Genomic DNA, 20,386 nt, shown 5'->3' with positions numbered 1-20,386 from the left:
ATAAAATGATAAAAAGTAGATAACAAAAATCTGAATATTAAAAAAATTATAGCTGATCTTAATAACAGGTTACAACAGTAGCAAAGCATAACATGAACATGTTTATTTAGTACATTCTGAAATATGTCCAGGAAATAAATACACTATTCTATTGGTGTCTTTAACTTTTACCAGTGTCTACATATCATTGGGAAGGAATTTGTGCACTAAATAACACATTCTTTCAATTGCAATGAAAACCTATATCCCAATGAGTTATCCTCAAGAGAGATTAAAAGTATCAGTTAATTATGTTAACTATTACAGCAGCTCTCCATATTCTGGGTAAGCTACCAAAACTTACTATGTTAAAAAATACAAATTCTTTTAATAATTAAAAAAATATCTAGCCCTTCCAGAAAGGTGAACCACAATTTTCAAAGTCTGAACTGATGACAAATGGTTAAAAGTCCCACTAATTCATTTATGCATGCATTCACTCCAATTATATGTAAATGATGACTACATATTCAGCACTAGGAACATCCCCATATATTCTTAGCCTTTCAACAACTAAACTGAAAATACTGATTGGAGGGATAGAATAAAAGTGTGCTATGGCTTTAGAAATCCAAAACTTTATAATTTTCTTATTAACTGATTATTAAAGTCACCATTATATGATCGCCACTAGTGTTTCCATGGGAAATCCTCCTTTAAACAGTATAATACATGTCAAAAATAGATATCAATCAATGCTAGAATGATTTGTTCTATAGCCTGTATCAATCTACTATACATTCTACTATACATATACACACACACACACACGCTAAATTGAATCTTCATTCAACAATCCTTTTATTGAACCCTCATTTAGGATGGTAGATGATTTTCCCCTCAAAGATCCTTAGGCCCCACGGTATCACGTGTGTGAACAGGTTGGTAAATGGCAAACAAAAATTTAAATGATGCACAATGCACATATTTCTTTCTATAGTTATTAACTAGCTTTTACTCATGACATATATTTATTCATGACACAATGTGATATAGGTAAAATAAAGATGCTTAGGGACTAAACATTTTCCCACTTCAAAACTGAACACCATCAGCCCTTCACATTTCCCTATGTGCCCATCCCTAACTGTTTCCCAACCTCCCACCATTATCCTGAGGAAACTACTATTCTGACATTTCTATTCATTATTCCCTACTTAAGTTTTACTGCCTATATAGTAAATACACATCTTATGCTTAGTTTGAAAAAACACACAAAGACAATCCTAGGTAGCTATGTAAGGGCAATATTACCACAACCAGTCAAAGGCTCCCAGGAAAAGGTTAGTTACACAGAATCTGACTTGGTGGAAGGCTCAGCTTCCCCGAAAAGATATTTAAGGCTATTTCTGGTAAGTCTGTAGGTAAGGCCATTGAATATATTGTGAAATATAAAGGCCAAGAGAACTGAAGCACCTATGAGCAGTAGTGTGGTCCAAGCATGAGTACCTGGCATGAATAAAAAGGCTACTTATTATTTTTCAATTCTAAGTTCACCATGGTCTACCACTAATGTCAAAAGTAAATCAAAGCATACCAAATTATTGAGGGGTTAAGTGAGAATCCTCAGGTGATCCAGGTAGCATGATAAGAAAGAGTTGGAACTGAAAGAGTTGGAACTGAATCAGCACATGGTCAAGGTAAGCTAAGCAGTCATATTATGGCCCAACTCATGTAATTTGACCACAGATTTTTTTTAAAAAGTTACAAAGGAACTTGCCATTTCAGTGATAACTACGCCAACCTAGATGGACTATCCTATCTACCACACAGCTGCTATCCTGGGATCTTCCTTCATTATAGCCCTGAATATTCCTTTCATCTCTCTTCTATGTGGTTACTCTTGTTTCTTATATCCCTTATCTTTTTCTTTTTTGGTGCAGTACAGTCTCTAAAGCTTTGAAAAAGGGAACATATCAAATTAAATTTCTAAAGGTTGAAAATATATTTCTTTTACATTCATAATTAATAGACTCAATATAAACCACAGGTTGGAAAGCATTTACATTCAGAATTTGACAGGTAATTTTTCATTGCCTTATTACTGTGCCGATTGTTGGGAAGTCAGAGAGCATTCTGATCCCTGATCCTTCTACCACCTATTTTGTTCTCTGTGAAATCTTAGAAAATCTTTCCTTCTTAGTGCTTTGAAATTTCATAAGGATTCTTGACATGGATTTTCTTTCATCCATCACTCTAAATGGTCCCTTTCAACCTAGCAAAAAATATATCCTCTGGTTCTGGGAAATGTTCTTGAATCACTTAATATATACCTTCTTCCCCTCTTTTCCTGCCTTTCTCTCTCACTGGGCTTTCTTATTTTTGACACTGCACTGATTAGTCCTCTAATTTCCTGATCTATTTCCTATCCCTTTGTCTTTTGGTTCTAGGATCTAAGCAAGCTTCTCACTGAGGAGCTTCCTCCTATGTTACTCTGGCTAGTCACTTCTTTGCTGCTCAAATTTTTCTTCTCTAAAATGTGTATTGTACAAAGCTAGAAAAATTTTTATTTTACATTTCCCGATGTCCCTGGTGTCACAAAAATTGTCTCTTTAGTATTCCTTTAGAAAATGTTTTCCAGAAAAAGTACTTTCTCTGTCACTCTGAGATGTAAATCTTTCTAAAAGATAATAGAGCTCTTACTAGTTTTGCACCCTAGGAATGTCTTTCCAGAAGACATGGAGCCATCTCTTTGAAACATGAAGGAGGATGGTGCCCTGTCTCCTGTCTCAGTAGGAGTCTGGGGTACTTTGCTCCAAGATGTAACCCTTACTTGTCAAAAATGTGAGAATTTTATTCTTTCATTTGGCTAAAAATAACTACATATATGTAATTCAGTGCATTTACCTGACCGCAGATATAGGTGCAATTTATTTTTGTCTCTGCAAGTTCTTTAGTGGATTGACTATTGCGTCTATCACAGCCTGGTTTAATGCTTATTTAATAATATTGTTTCATTCTTTTCTACATTTTGAGAAGATATTTTTGTATTTATAAAAAGTTCTGGTTTTAATTATTTTCTCAACAGTACAGTAAGATTATCAACATATAGTTGTTGCTGGGTGATAAAATGGGCTATGATATGTGAAGTGTTCAAAATAGTACAATATGCAAAATAAGCACTATGTTTTTATCAATATTACAATTATTATTAATTTCCAATAGGTATTGTGAGGTTCTTTGCCTATTACTATAAAACAGAATTCTATTCTAGTTTCAAGGTTTAGAATCTACCCAGGAAGGGCCTCCCCTGGTGGCACAGCCATTGAGCGCTGGGCTGCGAGGTTGCCCACAGCCTCTGCAGTGCCAGTTCGATCCCTGGCAGCAGACGAGGGTCCGACAAAAAAAAAGACAAAAAAAAAAAAAGGAATCTACCCAGGAGGAGGGTGGAAGGAGGGGGGGAGGGGAGAGTTGAGAAGAGGGGAAAGGAGAGCATGGTGAGTGTGGTGGAGGACTGTGGGCACTTGGGTGGTGGGTAAACTATGGTGACCACCCCTGAGGGGAAAAATCCTGTATTACAGAAAGTCAAACAAAGATGTTTAAAAAAAAATTTTTTTAGAGTTAGAAGTTACAGGGGCCTCCCTGGTGGCGCTAGGGGTTAAGTACAGCACTGAGAAGCTATCGGCAGCCACTGTATCATGAGTTCAATCCCCGGTCAGGGAGCAACCCACATGGTGCAGCAGACCTCTCCTCTCTTGCCCGCTGCTCCCCTCAGCAGTGTATTTCAATCAGTCTGCCTGTTCTGTTTCCTACTCTGTCTCTGGTGAATCCTCTCACCCCCTCTGGCGTGTACCCCAGTTCCTATATGCATAAATCAATCTTTTTAAAAAAGAGAGAAGGAACAACAAATAATTATGAGTTATTTGTTAATAGGCTATTAATTTAATAGAAAAAATCTGTAAAACAAAAATATTCTTGAAAATATAATTCATGGTTTTATAATAACACTTGTGCTAAGGTTACTAACATAATGGTGAAACAAAATTTTTGTAGTACTTTACTGTAGCCACAGTAGATAGTCAATTATACAGAACTAACGTTCTCTACTATTTTATAAACAACTTGAGGCATTCCTCCTGAATCTCCTGACATCCTCAAAATTATCCATAAAAGAATTTTAAAAAATACCTTTTGCTATCACAATTATCTCTTACAGATTGTTTTCATGATGCTCTTGTTAGTAAAAACTTAATGTACAAGTTCTATGACTAACATAGTCTTTCAACCATGAGATAATACCACTTTTACTCTAAAGGTGAAGCCATAGTCTTTTTTATTCATGACAGCTAAAAACTCTCAACTGGTCACTTGAAAATAAAGGGGCCTCCCCTGGTGGCACAGCAGTTGAGCGCTGGGCTGCGAGGCTACCTGCAGCCTCTGCAGCGCCGGTTCATTCCCCGGCCACAAGCAAGAATCCCACCAAAAGAAAAAAGAAAAAAAAAAAAAACGTGTTAAAGGATATTATTTAAAGTCAAAGATTTAAGCACAAGAAGATGGTTCATACAATACACATCTCAATTCAAGACAATGTATACTTTCATAAAGTACATTCTGAGTGTGCCACAGGGAATATTTTTATTTTGTGTTAGAAAAATTTGTAATCAACTCTGTTCCAAATAGTGCTTTACTTCCCTAACAAGTCTGTTTATTCTTCTGCAAGTATGAATATCTGAAATGCTTTGAAAATTCTCAAGTTGGTTGATTTTTAAATTTCCCTTTAATTTACACCAATAGTCTAAAAGCTAAATGGCAAATGAGCAATTATCTTTGTTGTTATCTTTTTTGATACTGTTTTCCTTAAGGTATTTGTGACTGATAATTCCTAATTAATTACCAGATATTGTTCTAAATTACCCAGCTAAAAGACTAGTCATTAATCTTCACAATCATGTGATAGCTAATCTATAGCTGTTTCAATGTTTGGAAAGCACTTCTATAAACTACTAGTTAAAGATACTCACAAGCTAATAAATACAACATTTCTCTTGCCACTACCTTCATCTTAATGGTACTCAAATTTACTATTTAGGAGACCAAAAAATGAGTATACTACATCAAGAGATTAACATTATTATCCATATATTATTAAAATTTTGACCTATACTTAGATTTTTTTTAATGGCAGGAAATGTTTAAGAATTGGTTTTAAGCAAATAAATCATTTTCCTATGAAAATTCTCGCTGAGTATGCTAACTTTTAATTCTTTGGTTACAAGCCTTTCTACAATTGATAAATAGCTGTATAGTTCCCTATGGAGTATCAATAAACATAGTTCAAAATGATCAGCTGCACACAACAGCTTGAAACAACAGTTATATGGTAACATAAAATTTGTTACTATCAAATTATATTTACAATGTTATATTTATTGATCTATTTTATACAAAGCTTCTTGACTATAAATGTAGCTGACCCTTGAACATGGTTTTAACTACACAGATCTACCTGCACTGTCTTCTAAGGCACACCGGCATACTTAATATTTTAAATGAAGGAATTTGACAAACAGGTACAGAAATAATTCTCTGACCGCCCCATTCGCCTCTGAAACAAGTCATAGACATAGTAGATGTTAGAAAGACTCCCTTTTTTCCCTCAAAGCCTCTCATGTCAGACATGACCTCCTTATACACACAGGATTGTTCTTAAAGACTTCAAGTAATTCAAAGTGTGGTTTAAAGATAGGTATCTTACTGACAGTATACAGAAATTACATAACTATAACTAGAAAAGCCTGAAGTACCAAGAGAGGCTGACATTTAAGTTTGGCCTTCAGTAACAAATAATCATCTGCAAAGTATAAAAGGATTAAGGGCAAAGGGAGATGAGATACAGAAAGAATTTAATAAGATATACATTAAGAATGGATAGTGGAGGGCTCCCTGGTGGCTCAGGGGTTAAAGTCTCAGCACTATCAAGGTATCACCAGCCACTGTGGCATGCGTTCGATTCCCTGCCAGGGAGCTAACCCACATGGCACAGCAGATCTCTCCTGTCTGGCACGCTGCTCCCCTCAGTAGTGTATTTTAGTAGATCTGCCTGTTCTGCTCCCCACTCTCTCTCTGGTGAATCCTCTCATCCACTCCTCACACCTCTGGCCTAATCCCAGTTCTTCTACACAAAAATAAGTTAATTTTAAAAAACTATAAAAAAAAATTCTGCTAGGACAACTTATAAAGAATCCCACATCCCTGATGACCATGATATTTGATCAAATTCCCTGTGCCCCTTCATCCACCAGATATCTGAATAGCCTAACCTGCCTTTGGCAAGTTCACGGTTAGTCTGTTTAACTAGTCTTCTCTAGTTATGCCCCAGATGTTTCTTCTTAGTAACTTTGAATCAACTGACACTCCCATACTGCTCCCATCCCCACTTTCCTTGCTGTATATGGAATCAAGGTCCGTCCCTTACTGAGGTCTCTTTTCCCCTACTGCAATAGTTTCTGAAGAAGTCTCATTTTAACACTTGAACTACAGTCTGACTACAGTCTCTTTAACCATAATGTGTGTGTATATGTGTGTGTGTATATAATTTTAAATATCCTCTATCACAAAACTTCCTACTCTCAAAGGTCTTAAATTAACTTTGAACATTTTTTAATTATCCCCATAAATTTCTCTATGTATGTTTTTGAAGAAATACAGAATCTGAAAAGTAGACTAATTCATTTAATTACTGCTAGAATTTTAAGTTGTCTAATATATAGATGTTATATCAAAGTTGTAACAGTTGCTTTGAAGTTCACCTTATTTTTAGTAAGCAATCCAAGTAAATATGTAAATCTTATACTTTTATAAAATGATTGTTGAGTATCACTTTCTCATTAACACCAAGAGGCAATTTCAACATAAGTCTTCCAACTACTTAGTATTTTTTTTATCTCTACATATCACACTAACATTTGGGAACATTCTAGAATTCATTTGAAATTTATTTTATTTTTTTATTTTTATTTATTTATACAAGCACTGGGGGCAGTCAGAAGCGTGGGAGGGTGAGACAATTCACCAGAGCCAGAGCAGGGAGCAGAGCAGGCAGAAGGACGGAGGTACACTGCTGAAGGGAGCAGCGGGCGGCAGGAGAGGTCTGCGCGCCATGCGGGACCCTCCTCTGGTGGCTGGGGAGCAGCAGGGGATTGAACCTGCGCTGCATAGGCTGCAGGCAGCTTCGCAACCCAGCGCTCAACCGCTGCACCACCAGGGAGGCCCTGAAATTTATTTTAAAGAAAAAAATTTCCCTCCAACTTCCTTAAAATATTGAACAGAAGGCTGAAAAGTATTGCACAAAATGTTTACATTAAGTAATATATATGTAAATAAATTATGGCTCATTCTGGGTTTTGTTGTATGCATTTATACTGTTCCAAATTTCCTACAATGAACATACACTGAAATATTTTTAATAATATTATTTAGCTAAGAAAATTTAAAGCAAGAGACTTTTCACAGTTCAATATAAAATACTGACAATCCATGGTATACGGAATTTTTTTAACTTTTCAAATTTCTTAAAAGAATGTATAGCTTTAAATTTTATTGCATAGGCACAATATACACACACAAATACACACATATATATATGAGCCAGTTTATATCTTGAGATTTTAAAAAGTACTTTTAAGAAACAGAAACATTTCATACAAGGTAAACTACATTTTCATAAATAATCTTTATGCTTAACCCTTTTCATGAGATTGTTAATAGTAACTAAAATCTTAAGGTATTTCAAATAATACAAGATAATTAAATATTTAACCCAAACTCATCTTTGGGGAAGGGGATTATCTATTCGATAGTATGAATTACTCAAGTATGAATACTCTTTACTTGCTGATAATTTTAAGTCTTTGATCCATTTTACCTTATGACAATATAGGCCTGGATAAAATACACTACCTAAGATTTTAGTTTATTTGTTGAGAAAGAAAATGTTTTTGACAGTTCTCATAATTCTGGATATATAAAATGCCCTAATTTAAATTTTCACTAAGGAGTACCAATATTTTAGCATATCAAGTGAAAACAGTGTTATTTAATTACCCAAGATATGTTTCAATTTGAAGTATTAAAAAAACAAAAAAGTAAAAATATAAATTGAGAAAACACACACAAAAACAAGATTAAAAAGGTTACTTTTAACAGGTACACATCTGAAACCTGAGACCTAAGTAACAAATAGTGCAGTTACATGAGGAAGAGCCTATTACTGCTTATAAAACCTAGTTCAGCTGTTGGAGAAGAGGGATACAGTGACAAACAGCTTCCTTGCTACAAAGGTGGCAGGAAATCTATCAAACTGGACAATAAAATTGCAATTGAGTTTCTTTGGCTTTTTATAGCTGCTGAAAGTATCCTGATGTAACTCTGCAAAAGCTATTCAATTTTGCAAAATTAGTTTTTTACGCAGCAGTTCTTTATCAAGAATCATGCTGTAAATTTGTGATATTAAAGTTTACAGTGGCTGCAAAAAGAAAAAATAAGCATCACTTCAGTATCACATGCATAAAAATATTTATAAAGGTCTAGAGTTAATATTTTCATTGAAAAAATTTGGTTCCAGTGAAGTGAGCAGAACTTTTACCAGCATGCTACAATTTTTTCACCTACTTACTACTCCATCCTAAACTTTATTAAATATTGACTAGAAGAACCATATAGTGCTCAAGTTGTCCATTTTTCAAAAATAAAATTTAAAATTCCAAAAACATTACCATATTAATATTCAGATAAATTACAGAAGCCTCATAAAGGGGAAAAGCTTTTAAATCAATTAATAAAATTCAAACAAAGGAGTAAAAGGCATTTATTTATACAACACTAATATTAAAGGTAAAAAACCACAAGAACCGATTTGCAAATTTAAAATTTTTATCTTCCATACAGAGTTAAGTAAAAATTAAGTAGTTGTTTTTTTATTGCACTTTAACAGCAAAAAGTAACAAGTCTAGTTTTACTCAGATAAAAATATTCCACAATTAACTTAATCAGTATCTATTCCCTTTTATAACTGTAATACTCAAATGAGTCAAACACTGGTCTAAAACCAAAGTAGGTATAAAAGGCTTTTCCACAAAGCAATTATTCTCTTTGCAAAAATTTCAAGATCTTTTAAAACCGTATAAGTCCCTGGAATAAAAAATATACAAAAGTTAGCTAAATAACATACACATAAAACAAATGACATCTATGCTACAGAGTTCTCAGGCACCCTCAGGTAAGGCTTTACTCCTGTACTGCATATATGTATTGTTTGGTGTTCACTGCTTCCTGCCTTGTTTTTTAAGCGATTTTTCTACATATATTGATTTCCATGTTAGAAAGTAACCTTTTTCAGGGTAAGGCCTGTTGTTCCTGATTCATTGCAAAGAAGGTACTCAAATAGAAGAAGAAGGAAGAACAAACAGGAGGCGTGGAAAGGAAAAATAGAAGAACAGAAGAGGGGGGAGGTAAGAGGTAAGTAATTAGACAATTAAAGTAAGATACAGACACAGAGTGACTGAAAATGAATGCACAGAGAAGAGCAGACAGACAGGTGGGGGAGGGAGAAGTCAGAGTACAAATTGAGTAGAGAAATGTTGAAGGGACAAAGAGAGAGACAGGCAAAGAGTGATAGTGTGGGACAATATAAAATACACCAGTACCAACAGTCAATACTAATAGCCAGGGTGGTTAAGAAAAGACTTACTAATTGGAGATTGGGGAAAAGTGAAGTAGAAAGGGAAAGGATGAAGGGAAGGAAGAGAAGGAAAAGCGGGTAAAAAAGAGGGGAGGAGGGGAAAGAGACACAGAAACTTAAAAGTATGTCAAGAGAAATATTTAAGTGCTGTATATTCATCCAGAATGACACGATCTGACAATAAGAAAATCTGTCATATAAGTCCTAAACAATATGAAGAATTTGGGTTAGTACAAAGCAGCACAAAGTGCATGCCATAAATAATCAAAAACAGATTTAAGAAAGTATGATGTATTTTAAAAAGACAGGAACCAATACAGCCAGGGTGTAGATTTTGTCAAGTGAAACAATGAAAGGTGAGGTAGGAAATATATTTTCAGAGAACAGTGAAAGATTATGTAGAGCTTATTTGGTTAAAAAAAAAAAATCATATTTGCCTTTCAAAGAAGATTAGAACAAAATGTCTACCGAGGGGAGTAACATTATGCAAGTTATTTTTAGGTTAAGAAATCTAGAGGAAAATAATGCCTAAGGTTATTGGCAAGTAAAATATCCAGAACAGAAGTGATCTGGGCATGTTTAAAAAACTACCTATTGTTAAGAAAAAAATAAACTTCAAAGAAGGCAAAAGATAAAACCTTGAAAAAACTCATCAAAAAGCATCAAGGGCTTGAGGCTTTAACATTACTTAGGACCTACTTATTCTACTCCCACTTATATTCCCGAAACAGTGCTTTTCTACGAATTAAGGATAATACAGTTGATACATCTTGGAATCAGCTTATTGGGCCATCATCAGCATTTTTAAATGAAAATGGAAAATGTAAGAGTGGATCATTATTTAGGTAAGTCTAAGGAGAGTAAATATTGTCTTATGAAACCACTGTTTCTGGTGAGTGTGATGAGAGGTAGGCCTGTGAGTGTATGTACATACAGACCTGGTCATAATAAATTTCTTACTGAGTCATAATTACAATAAGTTTGAAAATCACAACTCTATGAAAACCTTTGCCTTTACACAAATGAATTATTCACAGTCCTCACATGTACATATAACAAAAAGAATCATAGAAACAAAACAATTGACAGATGAAAAAATCAGTAACCGTATGGACACTGTCATTCTCACAAATCCTGAAAACAGGCAAAATTAGATGGTATATTTAGGAACCCATATTTTAACTTTTTAAAGATGGCAACAGTAAACACAAAACTCAAAATGGTGATTGTGTTTAGAATGAGGAGGTAAAGGTCAGACAGGATAAACCACACAGCATGTTCCTTCAGGGAAGACAGTCACAATTCTTCCTCCAAAAAAAAAAAACTTAATAGCTTTTATGTTATACAAATTATTTTGGATATAATTAATTCTTCCATTTAAAAGCTGTATTTATATCAAACATAAAGTGATTGGGTCTGACCTTGCATTGATGCTAAGGATGATAGCAAAAAGATAACTAAAGCTATTACAAATGAAAATAGTCATTGAGCACACAATTATTTTTGGGAATTTCACTCATTAACTCTTAACTTGAACTACACATATAACATCTATAATTTCAACATTAGATATTGGTAAAGGAATTGTAAGAAACTTTGCTGAGTATATACAACTAAAAATTCAAACCCATGATTGAATTCTGTCTCCCATGATCTCTTATTTACACAAATGGACTGGTAACTGGATATAAATGTTAAGTCATAAATGCTCAAAAACCTCAAAGGTATTTGAGAGATCTCCTACAAATGTCTTTATTTTATAGATAGGAAATTCAAAGAGACTAGCTAATTGACTCTAAATACCCCATGACTTCAACAGTTCTCCAGCTTTTTGGCCTCAGTATCCTTTTACACTCTTAAAAAGTACTGAGGCCCCCCAAAAAACCTTTTATTTATATAAGGCATATCTATTACTCCTACTCATATTAAAAATTTTAAATATTCTATAAATTGATTTCAGAATAACAAACCCATTGTATGTTAATATAAATAACATTCTGTGAAAAATGACATTTTCAAAAAAAAACAACAAAAATGAGAAGAGTACTATTTTTTCACATTTTTACAGGTCACTTTAAATCTCACTTAGAAGATGGTTGCATTCTAATATATGCTCTACTAGTTAATCTGTCACATTAGTTGTTTCAGTTGACACATTTGAAAAAAAAAAATCCATTTTCAAACAGACATGTGGATGGGAAGCATAGACTTTACTCTCTGAAAAGGTGTTCTGGGTTCCCAAAAGTCTCTAGACTGCAGTTCAGTAATTACTATGCTAAAGGTTATATTCCTCTGCACATCACTCCTAGGACTTGAGCAAACTAAAGTGAATTAACATAAAATATTTATAAACTTTGAAAAATCTAATTTATACTGACATTTCCCTAACTTTCCTCCACATACCCAATCCAAATGAGTATAAGCCCACATTCAACTCTGTTTTTCTCATGATCTTTTGTAAAGGGGAAAAGATAGATATACACTGTAGTTGAATAAAACTTTATTTAGACACATGTTAGGTCACATTTGGCCCTCAGGCCCTAGGTGTCTGAACACTGCCTTGGACTAAATTGGTCAGTTCCAATATGTTGTGAGTAAAATAGGCCATTTTATAAAATGCCATCTTTTTCCAATTTACCAAATTCGTTGGATAATTGTTCCAATCTAAGATATTACTGCAAATCCTGAAGATAATAAGGCACCTTCCTCTCAATCTTACTTTCAAGTAACTCAGTTATTCTAACACCTAAAAACATTATTTAAGGAATAACTATGTAGTCAAACCGAAAAATATTCCAAATAACCTTGATAGTCATTAATAGAACAACTGAAGATATACCCAATAATCATTTCTGTTCTTCATCCCCACTAGTCAATTTATATTAATAATTTTAAAATTATATTTCATTGATGTATACAGTGTTCTGTAACAAGACACAAGAAGTTATACCATAAATGGAACATATTTTACTAGATTACTTGAAATATAAAATTTCCTTAGAAGACAAAAAAAGTTATAAAACTAAATAAGCCACATGTTGGCAGAAGATAATCATAAACAATATGATTGGCATGGGCCTCCCTGGTGGCACAAGGGGTTAAGCACAGCACTTTGAAGCTATCCACAGCCTCTGCAGCAGAAGGCACCAACATGGTGCAGCAGGCCTCTCCTGTCTTGTCCACTGCTCCCCTCAGCAGTGTATTTCGTCGTTCTGCCTGTTCTGCTCCCCACTCTGTCTCTGGTGAATCCTCTCACCAACCTTCCACCCCCTGCACCTCTGGCCTGTACCCCAGTTCTTGCATGCATAAATAAATCTTAAAAAATATATATGATTAGCAAAGAATTAAGACTATAAACTCGCACAAAACAAGAAAATGCAAATTTCATGGCATTTAAAGTTCACCAAATTTGTTAATTTTTAAAACAGCAGTAATATCAATTGATGAGGTAATATGAAGTGATAAGAACTAATACATTAATAGGCAGAATGTAAAATGATATAACACTTTGGAAATGAATTTCAATTATCTTTTAGACTTCAACATCTGCATCTTAAGAGTCGGCAATTCCATTTCTAAGAATAGTCACAGACAAGGTTCCAAATACATATGAAACTCAAAATATATCAAAAATTTCCTCAACTGGTAAATGTATTAAGTCATAATGTGGAATACAATAAAATTAAGAAAATAAATACAACTACACTTGGGTCAATCTGGATGAACTTCAAATAATTATAAGTTAAAAATGCAACTAATGGGAAAATGCATTTAATGTTATTTATGTTAAACATAAATAAATATGAAAATAAAATTCTTTATATATATTTATTTGTATATACCATATATCTTTATAATGTTAGATTATCTATAACACAATTTATATATCACCTTATAAACATTATACTTTGTTATACTTAATATATATATATACTTATCTATATTAAAAGTATACAGAAGACACTGCAATAATCACAACCCCAAATTCAGGTTAGTTGGGGAAAGGGACAGACAATGGTGGACAAAGAAATTGGCATGGGGAACCTAGTTTCATGAACAGTGATAGGTACACTGTCTTTTATTCCTTTTTACATGTTTTTTCATATTTACATTATTTCTTAAAAAATTTTAAACAAAAGAAATATATAACTTATATCAGCCTCTGTTAAAAAAATAACAAAAAACCAGACTAGTGGATTCTTCCAAACCAATTCATTGAGTGGCTGTAACATGAGAAACATCTTCAGCCAAAGATTCGCTGTTTACTCAACCACTTTATAATGCTAAAATAACATCTCATCTTTGAACAAACTGCGCCACCTTGTGTACAAAAGCTTCAAAACACTATCACCATAGTATATGTGAACAGGGCTGTTTAAAAATACAAGGTGCTTTAGGCTATGGCATGACATTTCACATCACTAAGCTCATGCACATAAATGAAATACTATTTTGAAAAGCTGCTTAGATCTTAAAGATGCTGTACATAATTTACATTTCTTTTTAGTGATTCCTTGTTTGTTTGTTCACTGTACTTTGAGAGCCCGCCTTTTTCCTTGACTCTAAGTATAGAAATTAAATAAGTAAAACTTTTGACTATAAACACTTAAAACACCATAATACACTTTTGTAAAGAAACTTACCTTTGAATGTGTGATTGATAAGGTGTCCACCCACACACGCCAGCCACCCCACTCATATTTGACTGCATGATAGAGGAGGATTCTGAATATGGCATATACCATTTCTGTTATCTTCTGCTCATCTGAATTCTTGGGATTAAAATAACAGAGAGAAAGCATCCACTCTTGCCACACAGAGCACTGTAGCAAGCGCCTAAATATTAAAAGAAGGTACGGAATTACTTAAAAGGTACTGAAAGAATTCTAAAAAGCAAAGATTTAAAACAAAGTAAACAAACAAACAATTTATGCATTCAAAACAATTAAAGGATGTGGTACTGAACACTAACTGTATGACACAATACTATATTCACTTAGTGAAAAAAAGCATATGGAAAATTCATTTCACAGGATTTTTTTAAGAATTTTTCTTAGGAAAAAAATGAGATTCAAAGCTAGACTTGAATACAGCAAATGATGGTTTCTAATCCAACTCACCTTCTGTTTTCCCTACTGTTATTGAAAAGTTTAATCATGTCAGAAAGAAAGGCTCTGCGAACTTCCATGCTCTCTGGACATTGGGGGGAATTTCGAAGTAGTGTCGCAATTACTTTTAGTATTTCTGTAAGACAATTCATAAATAAGTACAAACCAAACCCAACATAAAATTAATGATGGAATGTCATCAATATATTGTAATTTCATTAGTTCCCCTGACACATCTACTGTCAACATCATCTATGGTGTTTTAAAAAAAAAAAAAAATCTGTAGAAAATTAATGACAATATATGCATTAGAAAGTATCTGTAAACAAGAAAGACATTATTATATTTCCAAAGGTTAAAGCAAATCCATAAAGTTATAAATGAAGTAAATGATGGTTAAACTACTGCACCCACAGTCTTCATCAAGTCCACTGGCCCTTCTGCCTATATGCTGCCTCTCTCCCTCCTAGATAAACTAAATTCTAGAGTTATATTTCTATGGTGTGATTTGGCTTTGGATTGTATGGCCCTTTACTTTGTTTCTCTATATTCCACATAAAATGAACCATGCATTATTTATCTTTCTCTTTCTGGCTTATTTCACTTAGAATTATTTGCTCCAGTTCCATCCATGCTGTTACAAATGACAAGAATTTGTTTATTTTTATAGCTGAGCAGTACTCCATTATATACATATATATTTAATTGACTCATCTGTGATTAGGCACATAGGATCTTTCTATAACTTGGCTAGTGTAAATAGTGCTTCAATAAACACAGTAGAGCATACGTCACTTGTGTCACTTGGACTTGCATTTCTGCATTGCCTTCCATTTCTCTTCAATTCTTTATTATGGCAATTTTGAACTCATAGGAAGATAAAATCTTCTCTTCCTGGTTGGGTTCTGGGGAGTTGTTTTCTCTTTCTGTTGTCCTATTCTCTTGCGATCCCAAGTTGCATGTGTAGTGTTTTTTGGTCTAACCATGGTACTTTACATCCTAGGGATCTCAACTGTTTTCAACCTTTCTAGCAGGTGGGGTAGTGGTTTTTATATGGTTTTGGATGTGTGGTTTTCCAAATTTCTATAGGTCTGGAGACCTGATCTCACAGTTGCTGAATCAGAGAGGTGGGGAAAGGCCTGAAGGGGTGAAGTCACTGCCATGAATGCCATGGGATGGGGGAGGGGGATAGTGGGAAGGTAACAGGTTCATGTTTGTGCCACTGCTAATAACCCCCCTCTCTAGGGTTCCAGTCCCAAGATTCTGGTGGCAGTGTGCTTCACAAGGTCAGAGCCATGCTGAAGGGTAAGGAACAGGAAGGGCAGCCCATTAGACTGACTATTCTTTTCACTTGGGGACCCCCCCACTGGGAGCACCCCAGTTCTTCTTCACATATTTCCCTCATCAAGGCTATGTGCATCCACTCCATTCACCTCTTCCCTCCCAGGCTAGCTGGGTGTGTGGCTGGCCAATAGGCAACACCAGTTTGTAATGCAGCCTCTAGGCACAGCTCACAGCCTCCAGGCGTCTCTCTCCCACACCTCTTGTTCTATGAAGCAAAAATATCCTCTGTGTCCCTTTTGGTACACTATGCCTGTTGTCTGATGTTCAACAGCTGTTTAAGTTTCACCCGAAGCCATGGGATTCTCTCTGGGTACAGTACTCAATCTAGATGATCCTCTGGGGAGTGAAGCACAGTACCTCTTTCAATGACATCTTGGATCTCTGTTCTGTAGCCTACGTTTTAAATCACCATGCTCTATCTACTTCCTAACTTTTTGCAGCCAGTACATTATGTAGGTAATACAATATATTCTAAAATTCTTATAGCAGTAAATCATCTTCCCATAACCACATAAGCTATATATGTATTTACATATATAAATATACCTTGAATTTTATAAATTAATTCAAGATTTCTCCTTTTTTAACTGTCAAAAATAATGGCATCATGTCTCTTGAAAGATTAAGAAAAAATAAATTTCAGAGACATGTGTTTTTCAAACTCATACTAAAATAGAGTACCATAAACTCAAATGACCACAGGAAAAAAAATAATAAATTGCAAAACTCTACAAACCAGTTATCTTAATGTTAATCTTTAAGAGAAAGATAATAATGTACTGTACACAAGTGCTTAAAAATTCTATTGAAAGAAAAAACTGTTAAACAAGACTATGTTCATAAATAAAGACAACTGATATTTTTAAATCCAAACAGAGTATCCTTAAATTGACAGTAATTTAATTCAAGAGGAAAGCTACCTCCATGGTTCATGTAATTTAACCTGACATAACTAAATAGTGTAACCAAAACTTTACTGAAAATCTGACTATACATTAAATCAAATTCTTATGCATAAAATTCTTTAAAAGCTTTATATAAACGCTTACACATAACCTAAAGTCCATTCAAACATGAAGTGAACATCAAACATAAGTAAAACTAGTACTATATCACTGTCTAAGTTTTCTACAATATCATTATTGGGTTTTACACAGGAACTTTCTTCTTAGTAGCAAAAGGTTCTTATGAAAAGTTTTTTTTTTAAAATAGGTGTGAAAGAAATAAATGAAGCTTCTCAAAGAGTACAAACTTGCAGTCATAAAATGAACAAATTCTGGGTGGGCATATTGTGTCCACAGATAATAATACCACATTATTTAATTATAAGATGCTAATTACAAGTTTAGGAGAGATCTTAAAAGTTCTCACCATCCACACAAACACACACAAAATCATAACTATGAAGTGATGAATGTTAATAACCTTATTACTGCGATCTTCCAAAAGACACATATCAGATCATTACGTTGTACACCTTAAACATACACAATGTCATGTCAATTGTATCTCAATTTAAAACTGGATACACACACACACACACACACACATATATATATATAAAATACATACGAGGATTTTGTATCTTTACTGAAGAATCAGGATCTGGATGCTGTTTATGTATCACTTGAGTACAAATCTGTTCTATAAGAATCTATAGAAGTAAAACAACATACTGTCAATAAATACTGTATTGTACAACTATTTTTTACTTAATTATAAACTGAAATATCAAATAGTCAATACAAAGGAAGAAATACTTAGAGATGTCCATATTGTTCAATAATTCAAAAATTAAAATGTCACATCTCTTTTACATAAGAAATTTGGAAACAATGTATAAATCTAAATGATATATTTTACTTGCACACTATCAAGTCAATTATAGGGGCATTTTATAATAATAAATAAAATAAAATTCTAGTTATATTCCTACCTCAAACAGCACATTATATGTGGTCATTGTGATTAAATTTGTCTGAAGCATGAGTCTTTCAGCTAGCAATGAAAACAATCCATGCCCAAGCATGACTTCAGTTTTTCTTCTACAATTACATAGGAGGAAATAATCAAATACAGAGTTTTATTATCTATTATTCAGTATTCATGTTGGATGAAGAAAACACAAAAATGGTGTGTGACACATTACCAACAAATTCCAACTCAATAAGGCTCCCATTCCCTTCCATTTAGAACTTTTAAAGCCATACAACCTTTGAAAAATACTAACTACAATATGAGAACAGTTAAAGTTTTAAAAAATAAAACAAAAAAAAAAAGACTGTCCATACAACATACTAAAAATCTCTACCAAAATCTTCAGAGTAATAATTTATCAACTAGTTGCCACTATTCATCAGCACAGCACTAGAATTCTACTAGGCTAAGAATTAACTAAAATCTAATAAATAGTTATGCAGAAAAACAATGTGAATGAAAAGGTAGCAAAAATGTAAAAGAAATCAAGAAAAGGAACACTGCCGTGATAAACTTAACAAAATTAACCTTCAATGAAAAAATTAAACTGAAGGGTCACCAATATTAATTCTACCTGTGTTTGTATTTATTTTCTGCAGATAGCTGGACACTAAATACCTTAGCAGTTGTGAACCAATGGTTTCTGCAGCAACAAGCCAAGACTTCTGTTGTTACATGAAAGCAATCATAGTAAATAAGCAAATAATTGCTACTATGATTCAATGAAACTTTGTTTATAAGCATCAAGTTGGATGCAACATGAAGACCACAATTTACCAACACGTTTATAACCCCACGATTGTTGGATTTTTTAAATAAAATAACCCTAATACAAGAAACAATAGGATGAGAATGTCCAGAGTCAGCGAAGAAAAAAATCATAGGAGTTTTAGGATTTTAATTATACCTTAACTTACATATAAAGCAGTATACATTATGTGACAAACATCTAGGTGAGTATGTCAGCTTTATAGTACAGATAAAGTAAATGATAATCTAGCCACCAGAAATAAAGTCTCAATTCATTCAATTGATCCAAAAGAATTTTCATAATGTACAGAAAACAAATTGGAAATTTTAACTTTCATATAAAACAAACCATATTCTCTTCCTAACTTTTTACAATGTGGAAATGGGGTTAAATTTATATAGATTGGGGCATGGGGGGAAGCAAAGGTGACAGCGACTAGAAGAACCACAGATCACCAATTCTATTCCAAAGATTTGTAAATAAAACTGTACTATACAAAAGTCTATTTTAGTTTTCATTCATACTTACTCTGGGGCCAGGTGTTTTAAAAAATAGCCCATTGCCTTGAGAGCTTGTACTCTGATTCCTTCGCTTGTCGATGCCAAAAGTTTATAGATAACACTGAATGAATAAAAATTGTGAACAAATTACTCTGAGTATATTCACTAAGGCACACCAAATTAGTTTATGTACTGAACTTAACCACTAAATTTTTTATAATTTTTTGACCAAAAGTTAGTAACTATTTAATACAAAATGTATTTCTCACATTGGAGGTGAAAAAATTCTGTAGTGCTTCCATGATATTTATACACTTATCTAAAAATTATAAATACATGTATATTTCTCTATTTGAAAATAGAAAAAATACAAAGATAATGAAAGTAACATAAAAAGTTAAAAATAGAAAATATAATTTGGATATATATTCATGAAATGTTTAACTGTGATAACACATATAAAGAAATGTTATGGACATTGTCCATAAATATATTTTTATTGGAATGCACTAAGACATGTACACTATAACATTTTTAATGAAGAAATTATTAATCAGATAATACAAACATCAAAGGCATAATGTGAAGAGCAATAGATTATTTCAATGTGTTCACAGATATTAAAATATATGAATTAAAGTTCATTAGACACCAAACATTAAAAATTTAGAACAATTTCATCAGAGCACGATAGAATTAATACTGAATCAGAAAATATATTCATTTCTAAGATAAGCATTTGAAGATATCAGAGATACTATTTAAATGATTTAATGGCAGGGAATTATTTATATTTAACAAATGCCAAAATTTGATGGAAATTAAACTATCACTTAAAATTTGGTGTCAATTATGTTGTTACTTATAATTTGGAAAGCTCCTGACTACTATGATGTAGTTTGGCATTCCTATGTTACCTTACACCAGTAAAGACTATTCTCTCTCAAATTTTATCTAATTTTTTTATTTGAAATTATATAATTATATC

At 33.3% G+C, this 20,386-nt stretch overlaps 1 protein-coding gene across 3 annotated transcripts in view; it reads right to left on the bottom strand.

Annotated features, from left to right (window-relative positions):
• The window catches only part of LRBA (LPS responsive beige-like anchor protein), a gene marked incomplete at both ends in the record, with an annotated part of 477,161 nt that overhangs the window by 382,395 nt on the left and 74,380 nt on the right, over positions 1-20,386 (bottom strand). For all 3 annotated transcript variants that reach the window (XM_084246225.1, XM_084246226.1, XM_084246227.1), the window contains 5 exons: positions 14,362-14,554; positions 14,839-14,962; positions 17,743-17,824; positions 18,107-18,215; positions 19,427-19,519. In XM_084246225.1, the coding sequence (XP_084102351.1) occupies positions 14,362-14,554; positions 14,839-14,962; positions 17,743-17,824; positions 18,107-18,215; positions 19,427-19,519 (601 nt within the window). The remainder of the gene's footprint in view (positions 1-14,361; positions 14,555-14,838; positions 14,963-17,742; positions 17,825-18,106; positions 18,216-19,426; positions 19,520-20,386) is intronic.

This window comes from Talpa europaea (assembly GCF_964194135.1).
Source record: "Talpa europaea genome assembly, chromosome: 10".
NCBI classification, from domain to species: Eukaryota; Metazoa; Chordata; class Mammalia; order Eulipotyphla; family Talpidae; genus Talpa; species Talpa europaea.
Note: the sequence above shows the minus strand (reverse complement) of the source record. Positions and strands in the feature narration are given on the sequence as shown.